We start from the raw sequence: 22,493 nt of genomic DNA, 5'->3' as shown, positions 1-22,493 counted from the left end.
AATCAAGCTGGAAACTAACATTAAAATTGTATTTTCAAATAATGTTCATTGAGGTCTGTTACTTTATTTTTGCGTCCATGATTTCAAAACAAAACAATAAACATGTTTGACTAAGTAAATAAAAAAGTTACATATATTTAAAAAGTAAAGCGCTTTTCATGTTGCTTATTTCCTGAGGAGCCATTATTATCTTGCGTACGATTTTCGCGTTTTGTGAGTCTGGCAACGCTGGTCAACATTCTTGATAAATAATGTAGTTAAGCACTTCACTTCTGCTTCTGCATAGGCCTATAGTTAAACTGCATGTAGTTAAGCACTTCACTTCTGCTTCTGTTTTATCTTGTAAATTGCATTTACTAAAATGTCTCCATTCTTAAGAAACTTCACTTGTTTACATTCACCTATTTTCCGCTTGAAAGTTGTAAGTTCGTCATTAATCCTCTTCCCACGGATAACTCAACAATTGAACCTGGCAACTGTGGTGACCAATAATTTAAGAGCAAGTGGGAAATCTCACGCGACCTTGTGTCAAGTTCAAAGTCAATTTGGTGATAAGGTAAAGCGAAATATTTTAAGCTTTGCTCTAAGGTCCCTGCAAAGATCGTGCAATCCAGAAAATATGTCGTCTGGTAAAAGTGCTATAATTCTACTGGCAGAAGGAGCTGAAGAAATGGAATTTGTTATTTCGGCTGATGTATTGCGCAGAGCCGGGGTAAGATCATATAAAACCTAGTAAACTAAATTAGGCCGTAATTTCTGATGTTACGTTATCTCCATGTCAGTGGTGTCACGGAAATGTTATTACTAGAAATGATGTCAATACCTCTAGGTTAATGTCGCGGAAATTTAATTGTATTGATTTAACAGTCGTATGCATACTCAAATTTAAAAAGCAGTTCTCTTTCGTGCTTTAAATGACCACAAGGGGGCCACGGTTGCTCACTCGTAGAGCGTTCACCTCTGGTGCTTGGGGTCCCGGGTTCGATCGCAGCCCTTGCCAAGTGAACTTTGGGCATTTATTCCGAAGTTGGGCGTCCGCTTTCGCCACGTTTTTTCGCTCTTATCAACTTTGCACACTTCCAGCAATTTGTTACTAGGTTCATTAATCCGTCCTCTTCACAAACTGATTTTGCTCGTTATCAACGTATTTCTTCACAAATGTTAAAACTGTTACTTCATTGTCCTTGTACATTCGCCATGTTGATGACATAAATGCTCATTTCTTTCCCACAGTGCAACTGTTTTGTTACCTTGCGCCAAGTAGTTCCCTCCGCTCGCCGTATAGTCCCATGTTTACAGCCGCTTATATATAACAAATAAACAGATTTTTCGAGACTCTTATATATTATCAAGCACACAAACGATCCAATTATCCATATCTTTCCTGTAAATTTTAAAAATTTTGCTGGAAACGGACGCCCAACTTTGGATCTTAACCCGAACTTTGTGGTGGACAAACACCGTGTGCGTGGGTTTTCCCGGGGTACTCCCGTTTCCTCCCACTTAATTCCACCATTTCATTCATTACTCATCATCACCGTCTGCTTTAGCCTAATCGGCATATCGTGGGACGTAAAACAAAGATTTCGTTTCATTTAAATGTCCACAGTCTTTTGAAATAATTCATTATTTCAGGAATTTCGGTTTTGTGGAGCTTAACTTTTGTTTCATTCCTTTCCTTATAAGGAAATGAAGTAGCAAGCTCTGCGATCGAGCGCTGAAATATCAAAATTCCTGTAATTAATCTCGCAAATGAGACTGTCAGAGCCATCTGGAGCTCGATTACTGCGATCCATTGCTAAATCGCGTAGACATTTGGCTGTTTACGTTACACTTCCATCTTCTTGTTTTCTCTGTACTAAGACGTTCTGGACTGTTATTACCCTGGTACCGTATATGTCCAAATAACTGCGTACAGAATGATATGTGCTATACTGTTAAATATAATTACTTCTGTGCAAGTTTACTTTTGGCACACCACTGACATAATTGTTGAAAAATTAATTCTTTCACTAATTTTCTTACTGTGTCCGGCAAATTTTTACTTTGACTCCAACTGTGACTTCAACCGATTCATGTGATCCGGTTTCCGGAGCAGTTTAGGAATCATTCCTAAACAGCTCCCGGAACCGGATCACATGAATCGATTACAATTACTAACACAGTGAAAGTAATGTACGATGTTAAAAATTATACTATAAGTACAAGGGCCACAATGTTACTATACGATGTTAAGAATTATACTATAAGTACAAGGGCCACAATGTTACTATACGAAGTTAAGAATTATACTATAAGTACAAGGGCCACAATGTTACTAAACATCAATTCAGGTGAAGCGGTGACTATGAATTTTGAGATCTAAATGGGGGGCTACCGCCCCCCAAACCCCCCGCTCAAGTACCATAAAAACATCCAAAATAATAATAAATAATCACACCACTACTATAAAGCTAAGATAAGAAGGAAAAATTAAAAAAAACACTCGTCTCTAATCATAAATCAGTGCATGACAAAGAAAAAAAATACATCTCAACAAGACAATAGGACAAGCAGCAGCAAACCAAATACTTTGCCTAATACTCAAATGCAAAACAAATCAAGAATAAAAATAACATGAATTAAAAAAAGAAAACACTCACCATTTCGCCACAGAACAACACTCATGAATAATGAACTCATAACTGCTGATTCCACACACGAAAAAATAAGATACCAAGAATACATGCGCAATACTCAACATTACTGAAAAATGTTCCTTTCCGCACACACTTTATTAAACCGAGCACACTTGCTATTATTACAAACAAGAAAAACCAATAAACTTCCACTTTTACCATACGTCGAAAATATCTTCAGCTTTAGACCACAACCATGATAGGTTTTCTCTAACTCAATTCAACCAATTCAGTTACGCGCTTCCCGCATGCTACAAACAGCAGTACACACATACATGCACACAGAACATGTGACATTACACTAACAAACTACCATATGACTACACAGACACCTAGTGGGAAAAATATGAACTAAGACGTCACACCAAAGGCACAAACAGTTCCAACAAGTGACTCACGCACAAACACTTGCAGGAAGTGACTGAACCTATAAGAACCGATTAAAGTCACAGTTGGAGTCAAAGTAAAGACTTGCCCTGTGTCCTAAATGATTTGCACCGGCTGACATGAAAATACCTCATTTGGCATATATAAAATTCAACAGTCCCATCAAAAGTAATGGTTGAGAGTTACAGTTCCGGATAGTTTTGGAACTGGGGGCCAATACGAAATTAACCTAACCTAACTTGAACCAACAAAAAAAAAAAAAAATGCAGAAAACATATCAAGAAAGAAGTTTTAACTCAAAAAAAATTTGGCCCCCAAAATCCGAAAAGAAGCATGTTTAGTACAATGGGTCCAGAAGCACGTAAAAACGCAAAATTTACAGGAGAAATGAATGGTGCAAATACTTAGACGTACATAACGTAACCAAATCTAACCTAACTTGATATTAGTAGAAATGAGCGAAATTCTATCATTTTTTGGAAAATTATGCACGGCCCCTACACTAATATAATGCATACTAAACTAATCTAACCTACCCTACCCTACCCTAAACTAACCGAATGTGAACAGAAATTACCAAAATTGTAACATTTTTTAGAGAAACACAGCTGGACCCCTTCTGCTAAACATAGGCCTCCGAAAATATGCGTACAATTCTTTTACGATTTTTTGTATAAATACGACATCCGTATGTATGGCACAAAAAGTACAGTGGGAAAGGCACAAATGACTATAATACGTGGCCATAAAGAAGCACGAACCAGATCAGGGCAGGGAGAAGCTGGGGCCAAGCAGAAGCGTGGGGGTGCGTCCGAAAGAAAGCAGGTGCGTCAGCGACGGACGGCATAGGCGTAAGCGAGAGTATTGAAAACAAGTGGGTTTTGGCAATGATGCGAGTTTCAATGGAATTTGTCATTGTTTCATACTACTAGCGCTTCACTTGTAAACATAAAGTACAGCTTCTGTACACTGTGCAGAAATATACGTCCGGTGGAAAATAGTATCCAATACATTCATCATTTACATGTACTCGCTTATTTTATTCGACGTAAAGCACTCATAATGATTTTATACTAGTAACCCTACACTTGTAAACCTAAATTATAGGTGTACTACTTTGTATTATCTCCTGCAGAAATTTGTTCTTTGTAAATATGTCTTATCATGCAAAATATTGAATTTTACCTGTGTATATCTTCCAAACTGTGGTGTACCAAAGTAAACCAGTATCATTATTTCATCGCAAAATCACTCATAGTGCCGTAGAAATTCTTTGTTAAGAGTAGGAGTTACAGTCATGAGTACAGGTTCATTTTACGACAATTTCCTCTTAGCGGCTACAAATATGCGTCTGGAGATACTCTATTGAAATGACTGGGGGGAAAACAAAGAAAAAAGTACCAATTTGTGCTGTAGCCATTAAGTGCGATAATGCTATCTAACCGAGTCAGAGCAGGAGCGCAACAAAGGTACGTCCGTTGGGAGCAAGCACGTCAGCGACGGAGGGTATGTGCAGAAACGAGGATGGTGCAAACAAACAAAAAAAAAAAACTTGTTATTGCATAAAATTACATAGATTAAATCATTTGTGATGGTTTCATAATGGACATTTCTGACAAAGGTTTAAAGACATCATCGTGTAGAACTAGTGTTGAAAAAATCACGACTTTTTTAAAAGAAAAACATTTATGTTGCTTTTTGTTTTAAAAAAAAACAGTAAAATATAATTGTTCATTTTTGTTATTTTGTTTTTGATAAGTTACGGAGATTTCCCAGTTTCTTTTAGTTAGACAAAATTGGGAGTTTTCCGATATTTACGGCGTGTTTTCTGAAAGGTGTTTCTCATTCGTCACAATTAGTCAGGACTAGTACATCACTGTTCTCTTAACTTGTAACAGTGGGTGGTCACCTTGATCTCAGGAGTTCAAATCTGAATAATTGAACGAAAGAAAGAACGTATAGTTTTTTTTAAAAAAATCCGAATTCCAACTGCAAACGAGAAAGGATTTCATGCAAAATGCAAGGTATGTGGCTCAAAAATGCAAGATCTTATTATCCAGCTGAAGAAACCTTTAGAAGTGTGCAAAGCAGAACTAGTGGAAGATTCTAGGGGTGACGAGAGTGACATTAAAAATTGGCCAGTTTTGTTTAATGTATGTGAAGAATCGATCAAAAATAGACTAAACGTTACAACAGAAAGCGAAAAATGTAACTATTAAAATAAATGTAGGATACGTGGTACAAACTCTCAAGCAGATCTCTGTTGCATTGGACAGAATTAAAAAAAAAAAATCTGACACTGTAGGAATATGGAAATGTCTAAAAGACGCACTGCAAGACGAGGAAATAGAAAATAAATATGAAAACAGGTATACGGAAGCATTAACGCCTCCCTATTTCTTGGCCTTCCTTTTCGATACGAAATAGCGAAAATTCAAATTAACTGCCGAAGGGAACTATTTAGCTTGGAAATTTGCAGAAGCTTATGGTGGTACTTCTCTGCTGCCCATGGTAATTAAATTTCAAGCGAAGTCTCCTCCTTTCTCTAGCGTGATTTTCACCGACTAAGTTCTACAAGGCATAACAGCCATTGAATGATGGAAGTCAAAAGCAATTATGCTTGACATAGAAATATGAAGCCAATTATGCAGGTGTTTAGAAAAAATTGCATTGCACTGCAGAGTGAGTATATAGCCTATTTTATATTTTTGTTTATAAAATGAATAATTTTTTACACTCGTCTATTTTTACTATATCGTCATAAATATCAGTATCTTTTTATAAAATGGTAATCAGTGTCGTTTTATATAATGACATGTGTTCATATTTCTTGTACACACTTACATTTACCTATGGAAGAGAAATAATCACTAGATATATTGTATAGGCAAATATTTAATTTTATTTTGTTACACATCACTATTTTTCGCTTAAAAACTGTAAATGTATACAAGGTAAACTTGTACATCAAGTTATCTACACTGAGTATGACGAACATAATACAACACTATGTGAGATGGTTTAGTAGTTAGTAGAAAGTAGTTTAGCACAGGACGTAGACACTGCCATAAACGAACAGCTTGTAGTTTCTAATCAAAAATGCCATTTCTTAAAAATATATTTTTCAATGTTCTTATTAATAATTTTGCAGTTATGGTAAAAAAAAAAATGTATGTGATATATACATATTAGCAAACATGGTATGTAAAATTCTGAACTGAAAATTGTAATTTTAAATTATTCATTGTCATTGACAATGAATTCTACATTGTCAGAATTCTTGGCCCAGGAATTGTAATCTTCAAAAAAAAAAAAAAAAAAAAAAAAAAAAAAAAAAAAAAAAAAAAAGTATTTGGTTTAAACTTGCATTTTACCTGATCTTAAAATATATGAGCTACAAACTAGTAAACGGAACATTAATGACGAGGTTGGCTAAATGTTAATTTTAGATTCCTTTTATGGTATCATCTGACAGCTATCTACTAATAAGGAAACCAACACGATTAGTGATTATAATTCGTCGTATTATTTAATTATCAATAATATGGAATTCCAAGAAGTACGGAAATCTGATCTTAATAGCTCAGTATGTATCTTACTTAAATCATAAACTAACTTTCATCACTACACATAAACCAAATAATAAGAACATTCCTTCTGATTATCCTATTAACTGGCATCACTGCCGCTACACAGTACTGATTAAGACGAATTTTAGATTTAAATTGGATTAGAGTTTCAGAATGCTGAAAAGTACTACATTTTGTTTCAGTTTAAGGAAAAATAAATTCGATTTAAATATCATGTAATTTAAATCAAACAACGCTGTGTAGAACTAGTCTTCAATATGTCATGTACCAAACATCTGAAATATGTCTTTGTTACTGAGATACAATGCAAAAAAGGTGCTGCTTACCTCACGGCAACAAAAACAAATGTTTTGGTGTGACGTCATATCTCTGTACGCGCCTCTGAGCCGTTTTGAAAGCTTCAGGGAATCCTTTCATATTGCAGTTTCTTACTTTAAACTACACATAAATTTAATGGAAGAGTGAAAGGAAAAGTGATAAAATAAGTAAAATATGTACTGTATATAAAAGTAACGCGTTACTGTTAAAGCTATTGAGCAATTCTCTAGTTGAAAATACATTAAAGGTCATTTGCATTGTGCTATTGTCATAAATATATTTTAGATACACATAAGCAGGATTATTTTAAAGCCATTCGATACGAATTCACCAGATGCATGTTGCTTCTTAGTCACGGATTTGGCTTTTTTCTGAAAGATAGTGCGGTTTAGGTAACAGAAATGCAATATGAGAGTTTTTTTTAATAGATACGGCAGAAAATACAGGGTGTTCAAAAAGTGACGAATTTCTCCAAATTGGTCGTTTCTGAAAAATACCCTACGACAGAAAAAGAGCCATATCTCTAAAACTATTTGACCAATTGTAATGATTTTGGTTTTATTTGAAAGTGGAAGGTCTGTACAAACCGAAAATGTCATTTTGGCATGCGTACATCCAAAACTCTCAGAAAAATCTTGTGAAATAGACAAAAAAAATACTAACCAAAATAACACCCGAAATGATAATTTCTTTAATGGTGAATCCCCGGTGATAAAACCCCTCCATGGCAGAATATGCCGCGATCTGCGATCTGATCGCAGAAAATTTGCCGCGCCTGTGCAGAAAAGTTGCCAGAGGAAAATGAAAATAGCCAACAGAAAAGTATAAAAACATGCCTGCTATGTGTAGATGTCTTAAATGCGCGAACGAGTCTCATAAATATTGTTTGAACTGTTTTTTTTTTTACGTCGCGTAAAGCGTATTTTTAACAAACACAAGTGTTTCTTCTGCAGGAACTGACGATTGATGTTATTTTCCCATGTTTCTACCATTTGTGCATTCAACTCTTAAAAGTGAGGTAGCATCATTTATTACAACTGTTCATTTGCCAATTGGGATCGTAGCTGATAAGATTGCTGTGAATCGTAAAGTCGCCACGTGGTAGGCCTACGAGTTTCCACTTTTGACATTAAATGCCGGAATCTTTATTACTGCATTTATTTGGAACACAATTTTGTGGAAGATTTCACAGGGATTTGCTTAGCAAAGAGTATTTTGGCCACGTGAAACAAATTTGGATTTGAACATCAGTACCTGAGAAATAACTGTGTTCGGATAGCTGTAAATGGGCAATACATTAAGCTTAGTGTACCAGGACATATCAGTAAGGAGTTAACTGTGCCAAGAATATCTGTCTCTTGGGATTGTATGCATCGCATAGGACTTACGCAAAAGCACTCTGATACATCTGATGTCATTCAAAAAGGACACAATCTCATAAGTAAAGCAATGAATGAATTTTCTTCTGGCAAGAAATATGAGCTTCTTTTGGAAATATCAAAAGAGTTAGGTAAATGCTTTTATAGGCCTAAAGTTCTCAAAACAATGAATTTTGCTGCCTATTGTGAGATTGTTTTTAAGACATTTTTAGCAGATTATGCAGCTTTTGACAGTGCTTGTGAAAAAAAAGTCCTGATACACTTTTTCTAAGAGATCGACTTGTCTCAAAATCCAGTATCTGTGCCATTCTATTGTAACAATGGAAGTGTTTTATTGTGACATGGAAGTGTCATTCTATTGTAACATGGAAGTGATATTTATTCATTGTTGAGTAAAGTATCAAAATTCATGCAGAATACCGATAATTTATCTTGGGACCCTTACTGTTTCATGAACATTTCTTGAGTTTGGTTTAAAGCTTCAAGTGAACAGGCTTTGAGAAATTAGTACGATTGTAAGCGTGGAAGATACGGCTCAACATAAAGGTGCTACCAGATTAGTTTTTTTAAGAACACAAAAATGATATCTTTTATATGTAAAACTGGTCATTTTTATGGAATTCCACCAATGGACCAACCCATCAGTTCAAAAATTCTGAGATCTGGAGAAAAAAATAAAAAAGCTGATATAGCTTTAATAACACATGTTTTCGAAGAATACTCAAAAGTTTTTAAATTCTCTTCTGGAACAATTTGAAGTTTATAAATATAGGTCTTGATGCTGACGCAAGCTTCTTGAAACACAGTATCTAAGGTAGAATTCTTGTTTAATTTGGATTTTTTTTTTTTTTTTTTTTTTTTTTTTTTTTTTTTTTTTTTTTAACTTTTCCAAGAAGTAACGTTTCTGTTGAGCAAGCAGAGGAGAACTTTCCGTCTTATTCAAACTTCTTTCAGTTTGTGAGTATATTCCCATTTCAGTTTTTGATAGATATAGATCCAGATAGATTATTTTTTGAATACAATTATTTCATTAAATCTATGCAAAACTTGGTAACCAGCTCAAGAAATTAAGGAAAGGTTTTTGAATTGAATACTCGCTTTAAAATTGCAGTAACAGATTTACGAGACAAATACTCTTTTGCAGTAAAGCTAATGGTGTTTTGTTTGACTATACCATTGTCTGAGGCTATATGTGAAATCTGGGGTTCAGTTGTTATTAATGTGATGAATGCAAGGCCGGCAACAAAGGATGGACTTAGTGCTGATATTGGAACAACACGCCAGCCTACATAAATACAATATCTTAAATGAACTCCCATCAGGATATAAAAAAACGAAAATTCCTTAAAGCTGCTCTCATTAGAAAATACGGTGTATCGTATCATAAATGTTTTAAATCTGCTTCTTTTAGCAAAACTCTTTCAAAAAATGAGATTTCACAGGTTGTAACTCGAACTAGGGATACCACTGAAAACTGTTTACCATGCTTCATGTAACGCTGTAATAAAAACATGATAGTATCATCTTTATTTTATTTTACTTTTTTTATTTTATTTTATTTTTTATTTATTTATTTTTTTTTTTTATTCCTGCAGAAAATTTTTGACTTACAAAAGCTCATCGCAGAAACACAAAGAAAGTTCTGCCATTGGGGACAAAACAAAATTATTTGGTACATCACCTTATCAACACATACACAATAATATTTAAAAAATAAATAAAAAAGGTCTCATTTCTGACAATAAAATTATCAGTTTTATTGTACCCTTACCTGGTTGCTGTCTGACGCTTTAGAAGAGTCCATATTTCTGCAAATACATCAGGCATTAGAATAACATTGTTAGTGATCAAATTCGAAACCATCTAATGAAATACAATTTTTTTGATCCGTTTCAATCAGGTTTCAGAAAGTACCACAGTACTGTTATAGCTGTTACTTATGTTACTGACGACATTAGGCTAGCAATGGATAGAAAACAAGTAAGTGTTTTTGCTCTACTAGATTTCTCTAAAGCTTTTCAATCAATTATACATAAGATTCTCTTCGATAAATTGGCGACGAAATTTAACTTCTACAATGGTACTGTGAAATGGGTTAAAAATTATCTACAGGGACGGAAGCAATTTGTAACCGTAGCCGATACTACTTGTGCACTGCGGAATCTCACTCACGGCATCCCTCAAGGAAGCGTCTTTGGCCCTCTCTTATTCTGTTTGTACATTAACGACCTTCCTTCTGTCTTACATTACTGTATCACCTATACGCAGATGATTTTCAAATCTATATCTCACGCCAACCCGAAAACTTGGACAATTCCATTCAACAAATGAATGACGATTTGCACCGCATGTACCTGTGGTCAAATGAAAATGGGTTAACCATAAGTTCACTTAAATCGAAGTGCATTTGTCTCTCCTCTAAACGACTTATACAAATGCACCGCTCGAATATACGAATAGTACAGATAAATTGAACAATTATTCCATTTTCTGAAACTACAAATTTCGGGGTAATAATAGATCAATTTCTTGAGTGGAAACATCACATTAACGCTGTATGTAAGAAAGTGTTCTGGTCTTTGCATTTACTCACTAGAATTAAAAAAAAAAAAAAAAAAAAAAAAAAAACTTTACCCACTGAAACAAAGCTACTACTTGTAAAATCTCTAATATTTCCTCACTTTGAATATTGGGATGTAGCGCAGACTTAAATGAAGAATTAGCGTATCGTTTGCCACATATCCAAAATGCCTGTATACGGTTTGCTTATAATCTCAAACGATCAAATCATTTAACTCCATACTACAGAAAGCTGGGCCTTCTCAGACTTGCCGATAGGCGTTATTTGAACCGACTCACACTTCTCTTTAAGGCTTTGCGGTTTAAACAACCTTCCTACTTATTTCAACGTTTTCAACCACTAAATGCTCACCACGATTACAATACAAGATCAAGTGTAAATAAACTACTTTCTCTTCCCCTACAGTCGTCAAAATTGTACTCGAATGCGTTTTGCATCCACTATCCGTACATGGAATGACCTCCCATCCAACACAAGGCAATGTCAGACAATCAATCTATTTAAGTAAGAAGTCGGTTGAACATAAGTCTATCAGGGCTTACTAACATCTGAAAAAAATGCTGATTTTTATCCTACTTACTTTTTATTTGTTCTTTTGCTTCACTAAATGAATGTGACTATACTATGTGGTTATTTGTAATAATCTGTGTGTGCCTGTGATATGTGTGTGTGTGTATGATTGGGAATGTTTTATATACATATTTTTTATTACTATTGTATTACTAATTATGATCATTGCATGGTCAAGTGGGAGACAAGGCATGATTAGCCTTAACTTAAGTACGTCACTACTGTGTAAGAATTAACACTCACATAATAGAAGGCAAATTCTCCAATTATACATCGTTATTAACGAGGATGTAACATGATAATCACAGTATGTCCAAAAAAGACTATGGTATGAAGGTACAGCATGTAGAAGCTCCCACCGAGAAGTACTTACAAATAGTGTTGTAAAAAAACGTTTTTTTTTCTGTGAAGTTTTTTTTCAATAAAAAACATTGTTCTTTTTCATGTTTTTTTTCAAATGTCTGTTTTTTTTCTGGCGACTATTATTTATTGATTTATGTTGCAGATTATTGAAATAATCAACAGAACTTGAGTTGAAGCCCTCGTAACTTACAAATCGTTTGTTTCTTTGTACCTATACGAGCAAAATTGTGTTATTATTCCTTTCGGACCCAGGTCATTTTTGGCGTTTTCCTACATTTTCAGTTAGTGACTTATTGCTCAAAAACCATTCATTCGATTGATATGGTTAAGGCCTTGTTTTTTTAGAAAATGGATGTGGCTATGTTTTGGTGTTCCCAACGGGTAGGAAATTATTGAGATAAATGTAGGGGTGAAAATTTACAAAAAATACCCTAACCTAATTTCAAAATTTTTTGTATCTAGCACCACTACTGCTATATGAGTTCAAGTCACCTAAAAAAAATTCTTTGGTGTGTTGACAAGGTACAGTGAAATCCTGAAGTCGCAGGCTTCCATTCAAAGAGGGAAAGAAAAAAATTCTCTGTCATCATGCACATGAAATTTTGACACTTTTTACGCCTCAGAAGCAAATATCAACATATATGCCGGAGCTACAGCTTCTCTAATTATCCTATTGAAACTTTTTATGGTGCGTTGTGTAGGGCAAAGAGAAAGCTTTCAGGTAGTGGCACGTTTGTTTCAATGTAGCCAGCAAGGAAATAGAGGAAAAGGGAAATTTTTCCGAATTTCCCACCTAAAATCGGGAATTAATTGTTTTGGTTGGAAACACTGCCATCAGACAGACGAAAACTATCTGAAAATAAACCTTAGTACTCCAAGAATATATCCTACAAGTATCATGGCGATATCTAGCAAAGCAACCACGAAATTTAAAAAAATATCTCATTCTACCTCAGAAATTCACGATTTTCTTACCATTTCCAGAACATGTTGTATTATAAACCTCAACTGTACTTCTCCTAATTATTCTAGTGAAACTTTTTATAGTGCGCTGTGTAGGCTAAGAACGAAGCTTTTAGACACTGGTACGTTGGTTCGAGTGTAACCAACAAGAGGGAAATAATAGAAACAAAAAAGGGATTTTTTCCAAAATTTGCCCCTAAAATCTGGAATTAAAATTTTCTGTAGCTGGTAACACTGCTATCAGACACACACAAACTATCTTAAATTAAACATTGGTACACTACTAATATATCTTACAAGTATTATTGCGATATTTAAGGAACAAAGCTTCTAATTACCAAAAATATATTACGGTAAACATATAAAAGGGAAAAACTAGAAAAATCAAGGGTTAGAACCTAAATACGAATTTTTCGTGCGCCCCCTAATTACCCCATTGTAACGATCTGTACTTGTGTTTGTAAAGTAAGGACAAATGTTCGATTGACGTAAGTTGACTTGCGCTCGGACGTATAGGTACGGATTTATAAACAGAAATCTCGTATTTTTTGCCCAAATTTAGGGAAGTTTTAATTTCCTTACTTGGCAACAATACGCGCAGGCCCGTCCAATTAATGTTAACAGTTAGGTATCCATCCGAGGTATCAATCTGGCAAGTCTTAAGGTCGTCTTTCTACAACGAAGGAAGCTACAGGGAAAAAAGAAGTAAAGGAAATTCGAAATTAGAAAATTCTCGAATTTTTGACGGGTGAAATTTGAGAAGGAAATTCTACACCAGAATAAAGAGAAATTAATATGATAAACTATGGTCCAACCATATTTGGCAAGAATAATACTCACAAGTAAACCTTACGTTTGGGTGAATCGAGTTGCTGACTGAGACACATATGAGAAAGTAGTACTAAATGTGGTCAGTATTTCAGTGAAGTTGTAGGTGCGAAGCTCCAGGGGTTTAGGAGATACAGCTACCAGAACATCACATGGAAGTACAGAATGGTCTTCGTACAGTTGGAGGTAAAAGCTCTGTAAGACCTCTTGTAACGACAAAAGGTGAATAACAAATAGATGGGTACATATTAGGACTAGGGGGAAGTCATATAGTACCTGACGGCGGCCATCTTGAAATCCGCCATTTTGAATTAAGGTTAAGTTTTTAAAATAGGAATAGGGTCATGTGATACATGATTTAAGGCGTAAATTTAATCAGAAGAACAATGGTGACGTTAATTTTGATTTACGCGCAATTGGTAAAAAGTTACAGGGAAATTAAATATTGTTGCAGCATATGTGTTAGCCCTTTACCCCACCTTGTAAATTTTCTGTTAATGATAATAATTAAATAAAAAGCAGGTTGGTAAATATTAGGTCTATGGTAAGAGTTGCCTTGATGGCGGCCATGTTCAAATCCGTCATTTTGAATCAGACAAAAATTTTAAACAAAACACAACAGTGACACCTTATTAATAGCAAATTTTACCATAAATCCAACTGTATAACAATTTTTACTTTATCATTAACCAGCACAAAATTAAATGGGAATAGAGTAATGCAATAGATGACTTCGGGCTAGAAGTTAATCATACAATGGTGGCGTTACAATGTTAGTTGTTTGATGCTGTACTTGCACGCCATTTCGTTGTTTTTCTTGTATCCTGTTCACATCTATTTCTCGCTCGCTCTTGTCCTCACTGTACTATTGCTCACCATGTCTGTGCCACGCACACACAACATCTCTCTTGTTTGTTGCTATGCTGGTTAATGATAAAGCAAAAATGGTTATACCGTTGGATTTATGGTAAAATTTGCTATTAGTAAGGTGTCAATGTTATGCATTTTGTTTAAAACTTTTGTCTGATTCAAAATGGCGGATTTGAACATGGCCGCCATCAAGGCAACTCTTACCATAGACCTAATATTTATCCACCTGCTTTTTATTTAATTATTTTCATTAACACAAAATTTACAAGGTGGGGTAAAGGACTAATACATATGCTGCAACAATATTTAATTTCCCTGTAACTTTTTACCAATTGCGCGTAAATCAAAATTAACGTCACCATTGTTCTTCTGATTAAATTTGCGCCTTAAATCATGTATCACATAACCCTATTCCTATTTTAAAAACTTAATTTTAATTCAAAATGGCGGATTTCAAGATGGCCGCCGTCAGGTATACCCTTACTATATGACTTCCCCCTAGTCCTAATATGTACCTACCTATATATTTATATTCACCTTTTGTCGTTACAAGAGGTCTTACAGAGCTTTTACCTCCAACTGTATGAAGACTATTCTGTACTTCCATGTGATGTTCTGGTAGCTGTATCTCCTAAACCCTTGGAGCTTCGCACCTACAACTTCACTGAAATACTGACCACATTTAGTACTACTTTCTCATATGTGTCTCAGTCAGCAACTCGATTCACCCAAACGTAAGGTTTACTTGTCAGATATCTTAATTAGTGTCCGCACAGGAGCGGTTTAAAAAACTGACACACCAGTGTGTGCCACTTTGGCCACCTAGTGTACATTTGTGTTGTAGTTACAGTCTCGACTAATAATAATATCGTTGTTGTAAACAGTAACTTTATAAGGAAAATTTTCTCTCCTTTTTACATCTTAGTTCCAACACTGTTGGTGAGAAATGCAGGGTGTTTCAAATTGAATATCGGGGTTTTAAGTCTTCGTAGTACTTATTACATTTTATGTACAATTATAAGCAATGCATCAAGTAAAAGAGCACCTCAAACAGTCTTTGCTACAAGTGTTCGATGTGAGATTAATTCGTCACACGGTACACATCTAGTCGATAGGCGAGAAAGGCCCATAAACTTTCCGCCATATGGCACAAAACATTCAATTTAGGGGAGTCTCGTTTCAACTGTACCATCTCCTGAGGATTTGCTGACGGCCAGATGCAAACATTATGAGTGTTCACATTAGCTCTTAGGTGAAATGTCGATTATCACTGAAGACGACACGATCCAGAAAATCTTCATTGTTAGAATATTTCATTTGCGAAATTGGCACGTAAACCGTAGTCTGTAGGCTTTAGACCTGTAGCAACTGCAAACGATAAGGACGTAGTTGCAAGCGTCTCCTTAATATTCTTCACACAGACGGTTGCACTGTAACTACAGGTTCAGTCTTAATTAAAACAAAAAAGCCTTCTGCTCTCTAGTCTCCATCTTTGCTACTTGCTCTTTCTAACGGCAGACAGAAGAAACAATACATGTACATGCGTGCGTACAAAACTGTTTGAGTTGCTCTTTCTTTGATATAATATTTATAATTGTAAGTTAATTGTAATAGATACCACAAAGTTTCAAAATCCTAATATTAATTTTGAAACACCCTGCATTACTTCAAATTGAGTCATCCTATATTCATGTCTAAGTGCCATTATTATCAACTACTAACTTTCATCATCATACACACGGCCGGCCCTAAAAATTGGTCGCCCCGTGCAATGGCATAATTTGCCGCCTCCCGCTTTCTCCAGAAAGAACAAATCTTAAAAGTCATGATTTTAAGTATGCCACTCCAGCATGAACAACGAAGGGGAGGGTAAGTGCAGTTGCACTCAGAAAGGCTTAAATACTTACTAAAAATGCAATCCCGTTGTGTCTGTTTTTCTTTAAATATTAATCTATTATGTTAGTGAAAAATAAGACAAACACACCTGCAGAAGAAAGATGGTAATCCTAAGGCAAACACACCTGCAGAAGAAAGATGGTAATCCTTTTTATAGAATTCAATATCGAGCTTCAATCTCAATGTGTCGGTTTGCAATTCCAGTACAACTAGCTCTTTATCTTTATTTCTTGATTTTTCCTTATACATCTGTAGAAAACTTGTTTCTATCTTCAATGATAAGGAACTTGTTTCTGACAAAAACAAGACTAGTTGTCATATCAAAACTGTGATAACTTACTAAATGGAACAGATATTCGCTACTATTCGAGAATTGAATTCTTGCATTTGAAAACAATCAAGCAATTTGTGCTCGGATTGATTCGACCATTTGCTTTAGTATTGTCCATGTAACCTTAAACAAATGCAACCTAAACATAATTTATGAATGTAGTATTTAAATAGGTCAGCTTAGTAAATGTAACTACCATCATCATGAAGTCTGTTTCCAACAAGAAATATTTAATTTAAATAATATACTTATAAGTAGAGACTGGATGTTAGGCAAAATGCCTATTCTTTAATGCTAAAGATATGATCAAAAATAACGTTTTAAAGTTTATATCGGGGATTATAGTTTCGATTTAAGCCAACTTTATTTTGCCTATTTCGCCCCTCATTGCCTAAATAATTGCTTTAGTGCCTAATGTTGCGTATTCTATGCATTTTCTTTGAAATAAGATTTAATTGGGAAATATATATAATTTATATACTGTAAATAACACAAGCACATGGTACACTACAATCTCTCTCTCTCTCTCTCTCTCTCTCTATATATATATATATATATATATATATATATATATATATATATATATATATATATATATATATATATCAAGCTTCGTTCTTTACATATGCTGTAGAATGAAAGAAGACATTAACAAACAGGTATGTTGCTATATTCTTTGAACACTATTTATGACGAATCTAGTTTTTAAATTGTATTGAGTATTTATCTTCATTATTTCGAGTTACGTTCTAGTGCCTATTTTACTGGTTATTTATTTATTTATTTTATTTTATTTTAAGTGCCTATTTTCCAAGTTTTTAATGCCTAAGCATCCGGTCTCTACTTATAACAGATTTTGCCGGACCCTCCAAACTTGCCGCTCCATGCAAATGCACGTGTTACAGGTATGGTAGAGCTGGCTCTGCATATCATATATATCTAGTCGACAAATTATTTATATAGAATATTTAAAAAAAATACTATTAGGCAAATTAGTATTAGTTTTTACCATTAGACAAGTTATTTGAATTTTATACTGTTCGTGACATTATTTTCGTACTTATTAAAGGCCTGCTTTCACGAAAAAAAAAAATCATTTCTACTTTTATTTCTTAGTTGATATTGATGAACACTGCTGAAACCCGAATTGTTAATAGGTATGGTATTCATGTAAATTGTAAAATATTTGTAGGGTATTAGTATCTAGCGTTTAATTTATGTTGCATTTCACGGTGATTACAACTACATAAAAATATTTCATACTTAAATAGACGTAAGATGCATTACAAATGACTATTTGAAAAAAAAAATTAGAAAAAAAACGAGAGGCAATGTTTCTTTCTAAAAAAAACGTACATTTCTGAAAAAATACGATATTTTTTCTATTTACAACACTACTTACAAATACTGCTTCTGGAAGAGAGAGACGATATTGGCAGTATCTTCTGCACTGATGTAATATGTTCGTGCTGTTGATGTGATGGGAACATTGATGATCTTCAAGACATGACCTGTGAGGATCTAGTATGTCAGGAGTTGAGGGCCAGGTGTAAGACATAGATGGACCATTAGGATGAATGAACTGTATTTTTACATCACCATTTTCTTGTGAAACATCAGTGATCTTTCCCAACCACCGTTTTTCACAATGAACACAAGCTACGTACTGCTCTACTTGTAACTCAGTAACTTGTGGCTGTACATGTTTCCTTTTACCCAAGTATACATCGTGTGAATGAAGAGAACCAAAAGCTCTGCTCACTTGAATTGTCAGTGAATTCGGTGTGGAGATGAAACTATGATAATGCCTGATACCACGAATTGGTTATGTATTAGTGTACCTTTTCTTCAGAGCAATGGAAGAAGCAGATATTTCGGACGTTGAAACATACATTTTGATGCCAGTTATATTCTTGTGTGCATAATTGAAGAGATCTCCAGGAGTCTAAGACTGTTGTGAATAGCCATTAGTTTCACAGTTGCACCAATACATCACATGCCGTTTTTCCATGGCTTGTGCCAAAGAAATGCCATTCCGCCATTGTGCCATGATCTTCCAGATGGTAGCACAAATCTGTGAGGTTTTTATACTGTGTAGCTGAGCATCACTGAAATACAAAATATAGGCCACTTTCGGAACAACATTTCTAATATGAGCAACAATGCGTTTGTAAAATGACCAAAATGTATTTGTACCATGCTGTAAACAGTCACTTATTACACACATACAGAGGTGACAGACAGACCCAGAAGCATCTCTGTAATAGCCCAGAAACGTATGAACCATATCTTAAGTACTCCAATGGAAATTCTGAATGGAATCTTGAATTAAAACGGAGTAATTTCTTGTGTTATGTTCTCCTTGAAGAAAAAAAAAAAAAAAAGAAAGAAAGAAAAAAAAGCTCTGACATGTAGAAATGAAGTGATAAGCTGTATGTTTTGAAGGATTGGTAACTAGTTTGTCAATAGTCATCCCATGGCTGTTCTATGCATGCGTAGTCTGTCCGTTTCTTTTCACTGATAGTACTTTGTAGTATCTACAAGGTTAAACATTTCAGATTGCAGCAGTTCTGCCTTGGCAAGCTCTTCAGATGGACAGTTTTTGCAGCGATGATTCATGCATTCCTCATTCTCAAATATACAAACCAATTTTTGGAGCATACCGTTATAATCATGTGTGTATGGCTTGTAGCAGAGCTTTTGATGATATTTACATACATAGACATAATGTATTCCACGACTTATAGTGGTCACACACTCTTGGGACGTAACTGTCAAAATTTAGAATTTTTTTTTCGATGTTTTTCTTAAAATATATAAAGATTCCCTTCAAGTCGAACAATAACAGCCTCTTCTGCTTCAACTCCCTCCCGTTCTCAGTCGGCAAAGATACACATTTCTTTTTACCAGCACAAACTCGACTTATAACATTATGTGGTAAAATTCTTGAACACATTTTACAGTATCATTGCTTACGCTTGCACCTTTTCTTTTGCCAGGTTTGGATAGAATACCATCTGTGTGTCTGATCGTACGTGCTTGTCTAACCATGTATTCAGTTATTTGAAAATATTCCATAGTCTGTGATATAGTCCATGAGTTATTAACTAGAGACGGTATTTGCACCTTATCTGTTATGGTAGATTCAGCAAATTTTCTCCTGAGGCCCTCCATCAATGTGTCACAGTCTGAACATGTGATAGTGCACTGCGTTGGAACACTGTGTAACTCATGAGGAGAAACATGTAATAGATCTGCTGCGGTTTGATCATATTTTGCACTTAAATCTAACAATTTCTTTTTCATGTATGGGTACGCCTTTTTCTGGATAGTTTCTTAACTTTGAGAGGTGAACAACCAACAGCAGTGAGGGAGGTGTTCAGTCCCTCCAGAGACGCACTTGGTTCAGAAAACTCTATATCTTCAGACTGTAAAGCACATACAATATATCTTGCTCCGTTTTACCCGCAATAAAAATATTTTGGTAGCATGTGATGCACAGTTTCTGTCCTGGTGCAATGTTCAAATTTTTAAGGTTGACTTCACACTGTTATAGTTTTAAAGAGATTTCTTTCGTGGTTTATAGGGATGCAGATTCAGAGTGTCACAGCATCTTCTTTGCTTGTGTTCATATCTTGTGGGATATTCTGTTTTCTGACACTCACAAATATGTAGTGAAGTAAGGTTACCTCTTTTATTCTAGACAAGTCTTATTCTTAATTTGGTTTTCTGCACTTAAACTAGACACAGAGTACAATAGCTGTATCTCGACATGCTCACCACTACAAAAGAAACAAATCATCATTGTTACCCACTCAGACAATGCCAGCACTCACTATACTGTACAAGTTTAGACAATTGTTTCTCATGTAGCTAAGTAGTTTTGTTAATTACCCACAGATGGCAGACCTGAACAATGTACATTCTTCATATATTCAATAGATGGCTCTGATTCATCCAAACCTCTGTAAACAAAAGGAGCAAGTGCAAGCCAAGATACTATAAAATGAGTTCAAGAATTTTACTTACATGATGATATAAGTCGAGTGTGCTGATGAAAAGGATTGTGTATCTGTGCCAGTTGTGAATAGAAAGATCTTGAAGCAGAAGAGGCCATCATTGTTCAGCTTAAAAAAAAGGTTTACATATTTAAAGGAGAAATATTTACTAGAACATTATTGGATTTTCTAACTTTTGCCAGTTACGTTCCAAGGATTGTGTGACCCTACATATCATCACAATGTCACGTTGTTGGTGCAAGCAATTCACATAAAGATTATAAGGATATACTCCAAAAATCAGTTCAAAGGAAACGAGAGAGTACATGTCTTTGCAAAAATACAGACTCTTCTAAAGCGTCAGACAGCAACCAGGTAAGTTTACAATAAGAATGTGATCCTTTTGTCAGAAATAACATTTTTATTTATTTTTTTTTTTTAATATTATTGTGTATGTGTTGATAAGGTGATTATGCTGCCGAAAGAGCATTATAAACAAGTTTTCTTCTGACCTAGGCGCCGGTTCTCAAAACTAGACACCATAATAGTACAATTTCGTACATGGGCCTACATAATTTTATTTCGGATTTAAATTATTTAGTTGCCAAACTCCTAGTTCTAATCGTCATGACTTCCTGGCGCCCGGGATTTTTCGAGCCTGAACAAGACGAATATTGACAGAAATTTATTATGTATCACACATGTTGTTACTTTGAAACTTCAGCATTTTCTTTTCAATAGCCTCATGCGAAATAGTGTTCTTAGCATACGAACTTAGGTTGATTTATGTTCTTTCGCTTGTCAGCTCTGAAGTGATTGTTTGGTATATGGTGGTACACTTGCATAAGATTATATCGTAAAAGTTGCGTTTTGTATGTTTTCGGAGGTTCATAAGTAAAAGAAAAATCATGAAAGCAAACGTGTGAAGAATTCAGCTGTTTGTTAAGTTTCGTCTGTGTAGATTGATTTCCCTTATGTTGCTTCACTCACTGGAACAGAATAGTGTGTTTGGTACTCGTCATATATCACAAACATTCATTATCAGAGAACACGGTGTCTCAGTGGTAGAGCGTTCACCTTCGGTGCATGGGGTCCCTGGTTTTATCCCAGCTCGCACCGTGTGGACTTTATGGTGGACAAACACCGTGCTCGTGGATTTTCTCGGGGTTCTCCCGTTTCCTCTCACTTTCTTCATTCCACCATTTCATTCATTTCTCATCTTCACCGTCTCCTTTAGCCTAACCGGCATAACCGTGGGACGTAAAACTTAGATTTCTTTTCATTTTTTTCACTTTTGAATTGAACAGGATTTACAAACTATTGAAAATTTTGCTATAAATAAAAACAGTTTCCGTTATCTCGTTCTCACATATTGGTCTCGTGAAGTCAAAATTAGTCTTATTTGACAAAATTGTAATTCTGCATAAAAATAAGTAACAGACATAGCTTTCAAACATGCACAAAGCTTCTAATATATATGTGCAAGTTTCAAAGCGTATTACAGGTTCCAAAGCATACTACTTCTGGGCACTCTTCTTAGAACTGAAATTAGCAATTCGATAAACTAGAAATGAGTTTAACAGCATTAGTAACTTCCTTTGATGTTGAGTGATGCCTTTCTGTTGATCCAATAGTAACTTCGGAACCCACAATCGTTAAAACACCGCGAACTGGAGGTCAGCACTGGTGGTGATGTTGTGTTGCAATTGAAAGTATATATTCAGCAGGCGTTCCATGTGGT

At 35.0% G+C, this 22,493-nt stretch overlaps 1 protein-coding gene across 1 annotated transcript in view; it reads left to right on the top strand.

Moving 5' to 3' along the window:
- Positions 1 to 306: 306 nt before the first annotated feature.
- LOC145671094 (Parkinson disease protein 7 homolog) overlaps positions 307 to 22,493 on the top strand; it is a 39,718-nt gene continuing 17,531 nt past the window's right edge. Inside the window, exon 1 of the mRNA XM_081739853.1 lies at positions 307 to 712. Within this exon, the coding sequence (XP_081595979.1) occupies positions 362 to 712 (351 nt within the window). The 5' untranslated portion in view covers positions 307 to 361. The remainder of the gene's footprint in view (positions 713 to 22,493) is intronic.

Source organism: Thermobia domestica, chromosome 15 (assembly GCF_964235325.1).
Source record: "Thermobia domestica chromosome 15, izTheDome1.hap1.1, whole genome shotgun sequence".
Lineage (NCBI taxonomy): Eukaryota > Metazoa > Arthropoda > Insecta > Zygentoma > Lepismatidae > Thermobia > Thermobia domestica.
Note: the sequence above shows the minus strand (reverse complement) of the source record. Positions and strands in the feature narration are given on the sequence as shown.